General features: G+C 36.8%; 1 protein-coding gene across 5 annotated transcripts in view; it reads right to left on the minus strand.

Moving 5' to 3' along the window:
* The window catches only part of LOC122660842 (BEACH domain-containing protein B-like), a 133755-nt gene that overhangs the window by 13947 nt on the left and 106940 nt on the right, over window positions 1–12868 (minus strand). For all 5 annotated transcript variants that reach the window (XR_006332793.1, XM_043856089.1, XM_043856088.1 and 2 more), the window contains 10 exons: window positions 11973–12133; window positions 11524–11839; window positions 11001–11433; window positions 10534–10867; window positions 10210–10398; window positions 8110–8371; window positions 7767–7958; window positions 7471–7689; window positions 7180–7356; window positions 2000–2112 (listed from right to left, as the gene is read on the minus strand). Coding sequence is in view for 4 of the 5 variants with exons in the window: in XM_043856089.1 (XP_043712024.1) it covers window positions 2000–2112; window positions 7180–7356; window positions 7471–7689; window positions 7767–7958; window positions 8110–8371; window positions 10210–10398; window positions 10534–10867; window positions 11001–11433; window positions 11524–11839; window positions 11973–12133 (2396 nt within the window). In the remaining variant the exon portion in view is untranslated. The remainder of the gene's footprint in view (window positions 1–1999; window positions 2113–7179; window positions 7357–7470; window positions 7690–7766; window positions 7959–8109; window positions 8372–10209; window positions 10399–10533; window positions 10868–11000; window positions 11434–11523; window positions 11840–11972; window positions 12134–12868) is intronic.

A 12868-nucleotide genomic window follows, 5' to 3' on the forward strand; every position in this document is an offset into this window, starting at 1 on the left:
GAATGATGTTGCTGAGATAAACAGATTGAAGTCTTATCTGGCTAAACAGTTTGAGATTAAAGACCTTGGACTCTTGAAATACTTCTTGGGTATTGAAGTATCTAGATCAAGGAAAGGAATCAACATCTGCCAAAGGAAATTTGTCTTGGATCTTCTGAAAGAGACAGGCATGATGGGGTGCAAACCAGCAACTTCTCCCATTGATCCAAATCATAAGCTTGGTGATGAATGTGGTTCTTCTCTTATAGATGCAAGCAAGTACCAAAGATTAGTTGGGAAACTAATCTATCTCTCCTTGACTTGACCAGACATCTCTTATGCGGCTGAAGTGGTGAGTCAGTTCATGCATGCTCCCAAGAGTGGACATCTGGATGCGGTGTATCGCATCATTAGATACTTGAAATCCTGTCCAGGAAAATGTCTTCTATTTGCCAGGCATGACCATTTGCAGATTGAAGGCTACACAGATGCTGATTGGGCTGGTTCAGTCTCTGACATGAGATCTACTTCTGGGTACTGTACCTTTGTGGGTAGAGATGCTTATTGGGCTGGTTCAGTCTCTGACATGAGATCTACTTCTGGGTACTGTACCTTTGTGGGTAGAGATGCTGATTGGGCTGGTTCAGTGTCTGACATGAGATCTACTTCTGGGTACTGTACCTTTGTGGGTAGTAATCTAGTTACCTGGAGGAGCAAGAAACAACCGGTTGTATCTAGATCCAGTGCAGAGGCTGAGTTTAGGGCCATGGCTCATGTAGTGTGTGAGCTTATATGGCTAAAGAGACTTCTTCAAGACTTGAGTTTTGAAACTGAAGGGCCAATGAGACTTTATTGTGACAACAAAGCTGCTATAAGCATTGCCCATAATCTGGTTCAGCATGATTGAACCAAGCATATTGAGGTTGATCGTCACTTCATCAAAGAGAAGCTAGATTCTAGGGTGCATTTGTACTCCCTTTGTGAAGACAGGTAATCAAGTAGCAGATATCTTCACCAAGGGTCTCACTCCTAGTCTATTAAGTACTTTATTGTGCAAGCTGGGAATGTATGACATTTATTCTCCAGCTTGAGGGGGAGTGTTAGAGTTGTTAGAATATCTTGTATAAGGGTAGTTCTGTCATTGTCCAGTTATAAGACATGACCAAGTTGTATTTGTCCTTTTCTTGTTTTATTTCTCTTTACCTCCCTAGGGAGGTCTGTGTAATTTGAAAGAGTTTATTAATGAAGTAATATGTGTGTTGAGAATATCTCAACACATATAATCGATTATTCTCCCAACCTTTCTTCTTCTTCTTCCTCTCTTCTCTTCTCCCCTTCTTCTCCTTCTGGTTTGCTGTAAATCTCTTCTCTCTTAATAGAATCGACCCATCTTCAAGTTCTAACTCATGCAGCCTCTCACCGTTATATTTTTTATCCAGAATTTCCGTTTTTTCAAATTGCTGATATTTTTTTGGGGTGGGGGGGGGGGGATGGAGGGGCTGCACAATCTTTATTGTTGATTTCCCCATCTCCCTTCGTTCCCCCTTCAATGAATCTATTTTTTGACTTATTTAAAAAGAAAAATCTTTATCCGGATTTAGACACCAGCAAGGATATTGAAGCAACACATGGCTTTTATGTGCAGATGGACTTCTGAAACTAAAAGGAAAGAAGACTGATTTCGAAATGCTTGTTGTTCTTATTGCTTTCATAAAAACAACTCCAGAAACATAAATTTGCTAATTGATCAAATTACAAAATTGTAAATCGTCAGTTTTCATAATATCAATTATGGCTCTATTCATTTCATAAGCGCATACCAGTATACTGCAGAATATGATCAGTTCAACTTGCACATTATACGTCATGCTTATGCAACAATTTTTACACAATAGTGAGCATAAAACCTTTAATCTAGTAAAGCAACAAAATGCAGAAAAGAAAAAGAACAAACATCATTAGGTTCAACCATATAAAGCATAACCTTCAATAAAATGACATAAAAGAAAATTATGAGTACCTAGGAAGTCTATCATTTTTTTCTCCTTGAGAGGTCTCAGATAAAGTAGAGCTGAGATCATACTGACTTTCTAATTCCAAATCAGGGGAAATATCTGAGCTACTTCCAGGATACTGCAGGGGAGACCAAAAAAAAAGGGTAAGATTTCCTTGAAAATTCTGCCACTTGAATGAGTAAAAGGAAATCCAAGTCATTCAAACTTGAAAAAAGCAATGTAACTCACAATTATAATTCATAAGCAGTTTCAAGCTGTTGATACATAAATTAAAAGAGTATTAGACAATGGATCCTAATACACCAATTGGAATCATAGTTGTCATGGCGACAAGGTGCCCTAGGCATGAAGTATATGACTTATGTATTATTGACTTGTGAAGTGTCAAAAAGGCATGTTGTTGCCTTGGACCCAAAAAAGAGCCTGGATGCCTAGGTGACGCCTTGACAACTATGCTTAGTATTGTGAAGTATATCTTTTTCCTAGGATACATGTTGGGGGAGATTAACAGAGATGAATTGAAGAAAAGTCAGCCATGAACAAAACACCCCAAGAAAAACAGAAAAGAAAAGGTTAAACAAGTTGTGCTACTTTTAATGTAAGACTAGAACCTGAATAGGTCTAATCCCAGGCAGGATCAATTAGAAAACCCTCCAATAAATAAGAAATTATACGAGGGAACCAAGAGAACAATGGGAACTAAAATTATACTAGGGAACCAACAGAACAATGAGAACTAAAATTATATGAGGGAACCAAAAGAACAATGGGAGCTCAAATGATTAAAAAAATTTCCAAAGAACAAGAAAGAGAGAAATAGGATCCCAAAGAGAACAATGGGATCTCAAAATTGGTTGAAGAATGATGAGATCTCAAAAGATAACCAAAAGAAAGAATCCCACAAAATTAATAACCTGTTGAAGCCATTGGAACAGCAATTGAATGATATTGTAAATGTAAAGAAACTCCCAAAAGCTTGCAGCACTCTTGAACTCAATTTAACAGAATTTAGGGTTTGGATTCAATAACTGATGAAAGGGGATGGGGGAAGGGAATGGCTATCTCAGCCTGGGTATCTCACCCAACCTATCTTAGGATTTTCACAAAGGCTAAAGCCAATATTTCATTAATCAAATTCGTGTACAATGCTGGCCTCCCTTACAAACTTATATAGAAGACTCAAAAATAGACTTAGACACTAAAAAGGAAAGGCCTAACCCTATCTTTAACTAATAAGGTAACCTCAATTGACTAAGAAAGTGAAATAATAAAGAAAACAGACTCAAAATAGGACTCTAACTAAATTAATGAAGTATCGTTTTCCTACTGTCTACCCATATTTTAGGCCCTAAATTGGCCAATTACAAAATAAACCATGGGGATCAAAGTCCCAATACATGTATGACCCAACCCAAAGCTTATTTTCACTAAAATAAGCCCTAAGTGACTTATCTACATCAACTTTATTTGTTCATTTTAGTTTTCTTTCCTAATTTGAGGTTTTCCAAATAGACAAATATAAGTACTGATTAATATTTTGAAGCATTTACTTGTTATATTTAAAAAAAAAATAATTTGTGGTGAGTTCCAGAAAAACTAACAGGCTACACAGATCAAAACTAGATATAACTTCAAACCATGGTACAAAATTTTGATCGAAATTAGCAAAATATTTTTGACTTCGGTAGAAATTGAAACGAAAAGCATCGAGAAATGAAAAGAATACCAAATTTCGTCGAAATGGTGAAATGACTGAAACAATGTATTGTTTTACTTATTTCAACAAAATAATATCAATGAGGTATTTAAATACCTCATTTCAACCCTCTTTCGCCCATTTTTGAGTCTTTCACCAGAGAAAAACCGAAACAAGTGAAAGAGCCCAGAAACCCCAGTTTTGGCCAAAAACCAAGTTTTGCTGCTGATTTCAGTTGCTCTTCTTTCAAGCCTTGGACTTTGATTGTGGAGCATCATCTTCAACATTTGGGTGAATCTTAAGCATCATTTGCCCAATTTTCACCAAATTGCAAGTTTGAAGATAAATTCCCAAATTCCTTCCCAATTTCTAGTATTTCTTTGCTTGAATTGAATGATTAACACTAATTAACCATCATACCAAAATCCTATGCGCATGAATCAAGTTTTTGACATGGATTTGCTATGTTTTCTGAAATTGGGGATTTTCTTGAAACATATTTTCCAAAAAAATTAGGGTCAAAATATCTTGGTTGGGGCTCAATTTTTGTATGTTAGAACCATAGTATTAAATCTCGTCTCGGAAGGCCATTTCGGCCAGACCGAAATTTCACCGTGTTGAAGTATATATCAAGCACATAGCATGAAGGCAATTTCGATCAGAATATTCCATTATTCTGATCGAGATTCCCTCCTATGTGTCTCTTCTATTTGTGTTTTAATTAGGACTATAAAGTCCTAGTTTCTGTTTAGTTTCTATTTTCCAATTGTAACTAGGATTGCTAATACGATTAGTCTCTGTTTTCCTTTTGTAACTAGGATTCCTAATTATATTAGGAATCCCCCTTTGGTTGTAATCTTTTCATATAAATAAAGGCTGGTTGAGAGAGGTTGTCAAGTTCGATTATTCTTGACAGCACTCCTCCCTTCTTCTACTTCTTCTCTTCTCTTCTCTCCCTTTTCTCGGTTCTGGTTTCTAAAGGTGCATTCTGTTACATGGTATCAGAGCATAATCAGTAATTGATTGTTACTCTGCGATTCTGGTTTGAAGGTTTTTTAAGGTTCTTCTTAAAGGGGTGCAGCACCCTCTGCTGCATATTTATACACATTAAACCCTAGATGGATTTTTCAATTGAAAATTAGAGTTCTATTTACTTATCTGCTATACATGATCGATTGGAGGCTATTATTTTCAACCTGTGGTTCTTCATGGAGATTATCCTTATATTCTAATTTGGATCCAGTCAGTGGATCATTACTGCAGTTTGAAGGTATTTTTGCTTCTTCTCCTCCAGTACCTTAGCTAGGGTTTTCTTTCTCCAATTGATCTCTATTTTCTGGTGAAGAGATTGGGTTCTGTTTCTCCTCTCACAGAACAACACTTTTTTCTATAAGTTTTGCTTGGCCATTTCGGGGTGTAAAATGCTGAAACCAAATGACCAAAACCGAAATTTCAACGAAATAGTGCATTTTTTAAACCGAAATTTTCAAGAATTTCAGAAATATTGCATTTTTTTTTTTTTTTTCCATTTCGACATAGCATCTCGTCTCGCCCTGGCCAAAATATCCGAAATTTTGGCGAGATTTTGAACTATGGTTAGAACACCATAGGCAGATTTACAAGTTCATGTAGGTGCTTCTGTTTTTCAGCCTAAAATATTTTCCGAATAAAAAATGATTTCAAAAGTTCCAAAACTTATAGGAAATTTTTTATTAATGTGTTATCTCATAATTGATTATTGTTAATTAGGTAATTTATATTTCTTAAAAACATAAGAAAATAGTTTTATTTGGAAAAAAATATGACAGTTGTTTTATGAGTGTTAATTGATGCATGTTTTGATGTTTGGGGTAGAAAAATTAAGCTAACTACATTTTTGAAATTTGGATGTAAATAATGCTTGTGTATTTACTCTAACGATTTAACAATGTAAAAGCTTTGCATCATGGCTAAGTATGATAGGGATATAGCATGGACGCATGGCACACCCTTGACTAGGGATAAGAAGAAAATACAATGTAAATATTGTGGGAAGAAAATGTAGGGTGGTGGGGCCACAAGACTGAAGTGGTATCTAGTAAGTGGGTTCAAGGATGTGAAGCAATGTTCCTACTGCCCTAGTAAGGTGCAGAAGTTCATGGCTTCCCACTTGAAAGGTAAAATATCCAGAGGAGGGTGAACAAGAAGAAGTTAAGGAATGAGTTCAATAATGCAGTGCTGGAGAAACACATTCCAACACGAGTAGTATGATAGCGATGATCCTATGCCAGGTGAAGTGCAGACAGAAGCATAGGGGAGAGACATATGGCGTTCCATCGTAGATAGCAGGTTTACACATTGGTAAGCGCAAGAAAGAGCCATAGAGGTGAGGGGTGGAGCTAGTTTCTCTAGACCAGCTGCACAAGAAACTGGTGGTAGTGGTTCAGCCTCTACATAGGGAAAGACTTAGCAGACAAAGCATAAGGCAACAACCTTGCCCTGGGTGGTCATAGAGTGTGTGGGGAGCCCAACTAGATGAACATGTGGACCCTGAAATCTTCAGACAACAAGATGCAAAACAAAAGAAGTTAAAGGATAAGTGCTCTGACTGAAGATCAAAACTTGTGAGACCTTGAGAGGTTCTTCAGGGAAAGGATGGCAAGGCCGTCATTTTTCATATCGTCCGTGCATTCACTCTGTCGGTCCCAGGTCACAAGTGATGCCTTTAACCCTCCCGAGAACTCAATGTGGTATTGACATTGAGGTGTATAACTTGTAATATTGAATGTTAGAAATAATTGGCAATTTGTACTTATTGTTTATGATGACACATTTTGACAATGGTATCAATTTATGTATGATTGTAATATTAAATGATTGCACACTTTGATATATGCTAATTTTATGGTTTTCATTCATAATGCATATTTTTTTCTGTTTTAATTGAGTGATGTTGTTGTAAATTGGGGTACAAGGGTATTCTTGTATTTTTAGTCTTTATTATTCCCTTGGGGGTATTCTTGTACTTGTTCCTATTCTGGAACATTCCTTCATCTATCATAAATAAAGTGGGCTGTAGACATATTGTTTCAAGCCATTATTCCATTCTCAATAGTTGTATATTCTAGGCCTAAATTGTGTGTAAAATAAGTTGTATAAGAAAAGGATATAGTAGGCTACAGTATACACTAGAAAAAATGGGTCTAGGGCCAAACCAACACTTTGAGTAGAATAATTATTATTTTTTTAATTCAAACATGTGTATTCATGCTTAAATAGACAATACCTTAACTTTCAGGAAAAATTCCACTATTTAGGGCAGAAAAAGGTCATTTCTGTAGATTTTGGAGGAAATCTACCAGATTTTGTCCCTATTTCACCAAAATATTTTGGTTTCAATAAGGGGCAAAATGGGCTACCCTGCCAAAATCTTGAACCTTGAGTTAAATTAGTTATCACTGAGTTTAAGAACTGTACAAAAACCATACAACAGGAAATAAAGTAGAATACCGGAAGTTTATGACCAATTTCTGCAATAAGCATCTCATCGACCAGTCTCAAGAGGTAGAGTGTATTGTCACGAAATGGTTGTGACACAAAAACGTTGTCGTCAGAGGATAGTTCTACAAGTCTCCCAACTAGATCCTTAAAGATATCACGAAGTAAGTCCCGACCTGAGATGTCACCCTGCGGGCACTTAAAAATCATTCAATAAAAATGTCCACTTGACCAATAGTTAAGGACATAAAACAGGGTGAGGGAAGACAATGAGATCCTGCTGAGTTGGGGGCTTTTACATACTTGTTCCCACTGAACGAGTAAGAAATTCAATGTGTCTTCTAAATGCTGCCAGCCACCTTTCACAGATTGCATATAGTGACAAAGAACAATAGAAAATAAGTTCCTCACAAGATACTGTTCGTTTGTCTTACTGTCACTTTGATCCCTTGACACAGCTTTGTAATTTTTAAGCACTTCAAGCTTTGTAGATGTTGCTAGCCAGCAATTCCAGCCATTTTCCTAGAACAAAATATGATTAATTATATGAAAGTCATATAAAGGAAAATATTATACAAAACACCAGTAGCATGCAATACCATCAGAGCTTCAATATTGGAAGGATTTGAATCAAGAAGATTAAGCAAATCCCTCAATATTTTCACTCTTGCAGATGTGTCCTTAGAGCCTGACAGAAATCTGAAAATGAGCACCAACATCTGAGGAAGGAAGAAGTGGGAATTGTTTCCCTTGCTCCTCTGCTTGTCAGCTTGATTATGCTTCTGCAAGACCTGGACATCAATCTCATACATAGCAGTTAGAAGTAAAATTTGGTTGCATGGAAAAAAAAAAAAAGGAACCAAACATCAGCAGTAGAAACAACTAAACTTTAACAAATTACGCAAACTTAACTAGATATAAGATTTACATATTTTACATCACCTGTTTTGGGCTAGCACCCCCAAGAAGAACATCAAACAAGGTGGCACACAAAAGATCTGTTCGTGGAAACTTGAACAGTCTATCAGATATTGCAGAAAAAATTGGTTGCGGCCTTGTAAGGATCTTCCTATGGCTTTCTGAAAGTGATCTGGATCTTCCGACTCCAAGATTGAAAAATTTGGGTTCCTTCTTCTCAGATGGGAGGCCAACCAAAATTCTTCCGAGAAATTGCAAACCGAGCAATCTGATTGGTTCAGATTCCCTTAAATCAAGCAGAAAAAGTAAGTGTCAATAGAAACAGCAACATGATCAATAGAATATATAATTGCTACTCAAAAATACTCTATCTTATACTACATTCTTTACCAAGATATTTGAAATGGTAAGTGCATATTTCTGGTTAACATAGCCACTTGGTGTGACAATATCTGGTATTCATAATTAATGGTTATGATTTAATAACGTCCACAATGTCTACGTATGTTTTCTGCTAACAGATACTTTAGAAAAGTACGGAATTAAAGAAATTATTAGCACAGCTTGAATGAAAATTAGAAGTAACATATAACAGTAATGATTTTAAAGTTGTTTTGCTTGGCTAAATATGCTGGAGGTTTATATTTGTTTTGACAACAACATAATAATTTCATTTATTTAGACAAAAAGAGGCTAATTACAATCGGAACTATGATTTAAAAGAAAAAAAAGCCTACCATAAATTGAGTGGGTTATACAAGCAAGAATCCACATGTAGAAAATAAGGACCCAGAACCCTGACAAACAGCACCCACAAAAAACCCTAAAACCCCTACCAAAACAAGTGGCAAAACCAACCTCAGACACAGCAACGCCTGCTGCCATGCAAAAGGGAAGAAAAAGAGAGGAATGCCCACAACAAAAGACTAGAAAGAAGAGAAAAAATAGAGGAATAAAGAAGCTGAACTGGACCTTCCCACTCCTAAACCAATTTTTTGCCGTTTCCAGAACTATTTTTCTAATTTTGTACCCCATTCTCCCCAATCTTCCATATGGCCATCTCCTTCAATGCCAAAATGATCACAGATCTCAGCATGTCTGCAGAAATCCAACCAAACATCATCTCCTACCCGAAAAACAAACCAATCCTTTACCCACTTCCAGAGCATTTTTGGTCGCTTCTCAATAGTGCATCTTTTCTAGTAAAAATCCTACTCCCTCAACACTCCATCATCTCCATCATAGCCCTCAAGATCTCCTCTCCAATCCCATTCCTCCCTGGCTTGATCTCTTAAAGGTACCACACACTTGATGATTCACCCAGTCAAGGGAACCTTCTTGAAACATTTCTGATAATACACAAGGATAGATGTTCCTGCACCATTTCTGGTTAAGGGTGGTACAACAAAGACCCAGCTCTAAATTGGCAGTATGCATCCTTGTCTCTTTGTCTCTATCTCTCTCTATCTCCTTCTTGTACTTACTTTAGTTCAAGCATCTAGTAATATCATCCATGGCTCTTGATATGTTTGTTTCTTATTTATTTCCTATCATTTGCTATTGTGTGATGGTTGGAATGTTTTTGGATGTTTGTTATATATTGTTTAAATTAATCACAATGCAATTCACCTCCCCTCTTGGGTTGTATTCGATCCTACACATATTTACATATTGCATAATAAGGTATTTTATGCTGAAAAACTGTATTTTATATGTATAAAGCATATCCATGCGTTTCTTGACCATTTCCATGCATATCTTTAGCGTATCTTGAGTCTCTCCGATACGATATGATACATCTCTCAAAATCACCCCTCCTATACGATACCCGATAATGATACTTAAATCCTTAAGTACACTAACTACTAGAATTAATAACCACAGATGCAGAACATCAATCTATCTTTTTATTTATGCAACATTTGAATTCTGCAAGTGATGGCACGATATAGAAACATCACATAAGTCATGAAAAGCACAGAAGAAAGAATTAGAATGACACTGTGGATGTCTAAAGGAAGTCTCCAGAGAATAAATTGTGTAGCATTGGGCTCATCTTGCTAAATTTTTACTGTCTAGATAAGTGTTTCAACAACTATTGGCATCAGAATACAGATGGTGTACCTTTGAAGGAGATTAACAAAAATGTGACAGCCACCAAGAAAATTAACTTGTTCCAGAAAAGAAGCAAGTAATGGCTTTTGAGAAACAGCACGAATAACCATATGTAACACATCCTCGACACATGCCATATCTTGACTTCTCTCAAAGAAAGCTATCAATGCTTCTATATCCGATGCTGCAATGTTCTGCCTGCAGGATGAGATGCCTCTGAGTCAGAACTTTAGTGAAAAGTTTGATACTAAACAATATTTCATCTCATAATATCTTATCAACTAGAAATTCAGAAATGTGCATACGAGAGTGCCAACTGGGCAGGCGCTTAACCTGAGACTCATTTCACCAAGACTTAATAGAACAAGACGGATTTTATGAATTTCTTCTCGTATCGGTCTCTCTCCAATTATTTGTTTATTGATAGGATGCAAAAGAGTGCTGCCAAAAGCAGAGGGAGATTTTGGATTGTCCCAGTAAAACTGACATATAATATCAATAACACGTGGAAGCTGACACAGATTTGTTAGCAGTCTTGGATCATTGTCAAGTTGCTGTGTAAGGAACAAATACAGTTCGCGCTGAACTTTGTAAACTGTATAAACCCAGATGAGAGGATTAAGAAAAATGCTCAATATAGCATCTCTCACCAGCAGCTCTGACAAGCCTGGTTGGCACCAAAGCAAAATTAGTACAGAATGTAGAATTAATTTACCAATGGGAGGAAACAAGAAACAAAAAACTCCTGATTTTGCAGATTTTTTCTGGTTGAGAGAGAGAGAGAGCTCAAGTGACATTACCACAATTGGCCACAGTATTAAACATATGTTTCAAAGCTGTCAGGGTATCCAAATTAAGCTGCTGGGGTGGAACTGACTGCAATAAAAATCCCAGAATGGAAAATCCAGAAACATGATGCATTTGTTGCTGATTTGCTATATCCTCATCCAGGAAAGAAGATATAAGCTTAATAACTTCAGCTGCAATACAATTCCTAGTGATAGATCTAAGAATTGTCTCATCAGTTTGTTCACCTTCAGAATCTTTAAATCTATCAAACTGAGTCAAAAGAGGAAAAAATACTGAGACACCCCCCACACAGTAAATTATCTGTTGCAACAAGCGACGAGAACATAACTGTGTTCCAGCCATAACTGCAGCTTCAAATGAGTTCTTGTCCAGTGCATGATCCAGCAGTGGTGAAACATTAAATAAATTCCTGCCATCACTGGCCTGCAAAGATATAATACTAGATCACAATCTCATAGTGGCAGCCAATAATAGTGCAACTAAAAGGAAATTTTTCCTGGAAAGGATAATAACCTGTGCATTGAGACCAAAAATGATTCTGGATGCAAGACCATCCTTTGGATCAAGGATTCCATTGGGCAAAGGGTAACCAGAAGAAAGTGCAACTACATTATCAAGGAATGAATACATATAACTTGGTCCTAGAGAATAAATGCCTAAGATTTGCTCAGAAGAAATAGTATCACCAAATATATAAACTGGACCAATCTGTCCAAGAAAAGGAGAACAATCTCTGACAGAGAACAGCGGGTTCTCTTCTTCATACATAGCTGGACTTATTTTTGCTCCGATTGAACAACGTGTTAAAGCTTCACTAAGTTTTGGATACCTGAAACATGTTATGTGAAAGCCAGGAAAGTCAATTATGCAGATAATTATCTTGAGACCTATGAGCAACCCTAGATGCTTTCTCAACCAAAACAAATGAATAGAGAATGGCAAAAATCAAAGATTAATAACACCTGCATTTCTCAGATGATACAAGATCACCATCAAGATAACATCGCAGTATGCTTCCGCCAGAAAATGCTCTCCTGATGCTATGAGTTACACAAAGAAAATGCCATTTCTTTCGCACAAGGTTCAGATGCAATGCAACACACTGTCGTTTTTGGTTGATAGACTGCAAGAAAAATCACAAGTCATTGGTATGTGAAGCAATGATACAAGGCAAAAAAACAATATCAATTAGCTGGGAAGAATTTAAAAACCTAGAAACACTGCTAAGTGGAGCATATTCAGCTCAACCTTCTCTTAAGAAGTTCATACGGAAAAGAAGGCTGATGCCTGGCCGACATAGTCTACAGTAGCTAGGCTTTCATTGTTTTGGGTTGGCATCATTAGTGGTACTTGTGTAGTTGTGTAACAGATGTTTTGGGACCCACGTTTCTGCTCTGAACTTTTGATTTGCAGTAAGTTCCTCATCTTCTGAAAATTTTGTCTACAGTAGAGATTTTCTGAAAAACAAGGGTGTTTTGGCCATAGGAATAGAAGTAGGGTCAGCGATAACATTGGTTTTATTTCTGCTTATTTTTTCCTTCTTCAAATTTAAGAGGCAGTCTAAGTAGCTTAAAAATATGAATCTGCAAAGGGGGCTTCTTGAAACCACTTCTCTTTTGAGGCAAGTAAGTATTAAAGAGAAGAAAGTAAGAGGGCCCCAGGCCCCTACAGCATAACCCACCCAAGCCGGAAAAAACACTACACTGCGATCAAACAACAAGGTTCTAAATCCCGGTTTCGAGGCCGGCTTCGACCTTTGCCGAAACTGAGATTTCCCAGGTATCGACTTTTGCGGGAATCAATAACAAGGTAACAAGATCGAGACTACATCAAATAATTGCTCCCATCCAGTTTGATA

Source organism: Telopea speciosissima, chromosome 5, assembly GCF_018873765.1.
Source record: "Telopea speciosissima isolate NSW1024214 ecotype Mountain lineage chromosome 5, Tspe_v1, whole genome shotgun sequence".
NCBI classification, from domain to species: Eukaryota; Viridiplantae; Streptophyta; class Magnoliopsida; order Proteales; family Proteaceae; genus Telopea; species Telopea speciosissima.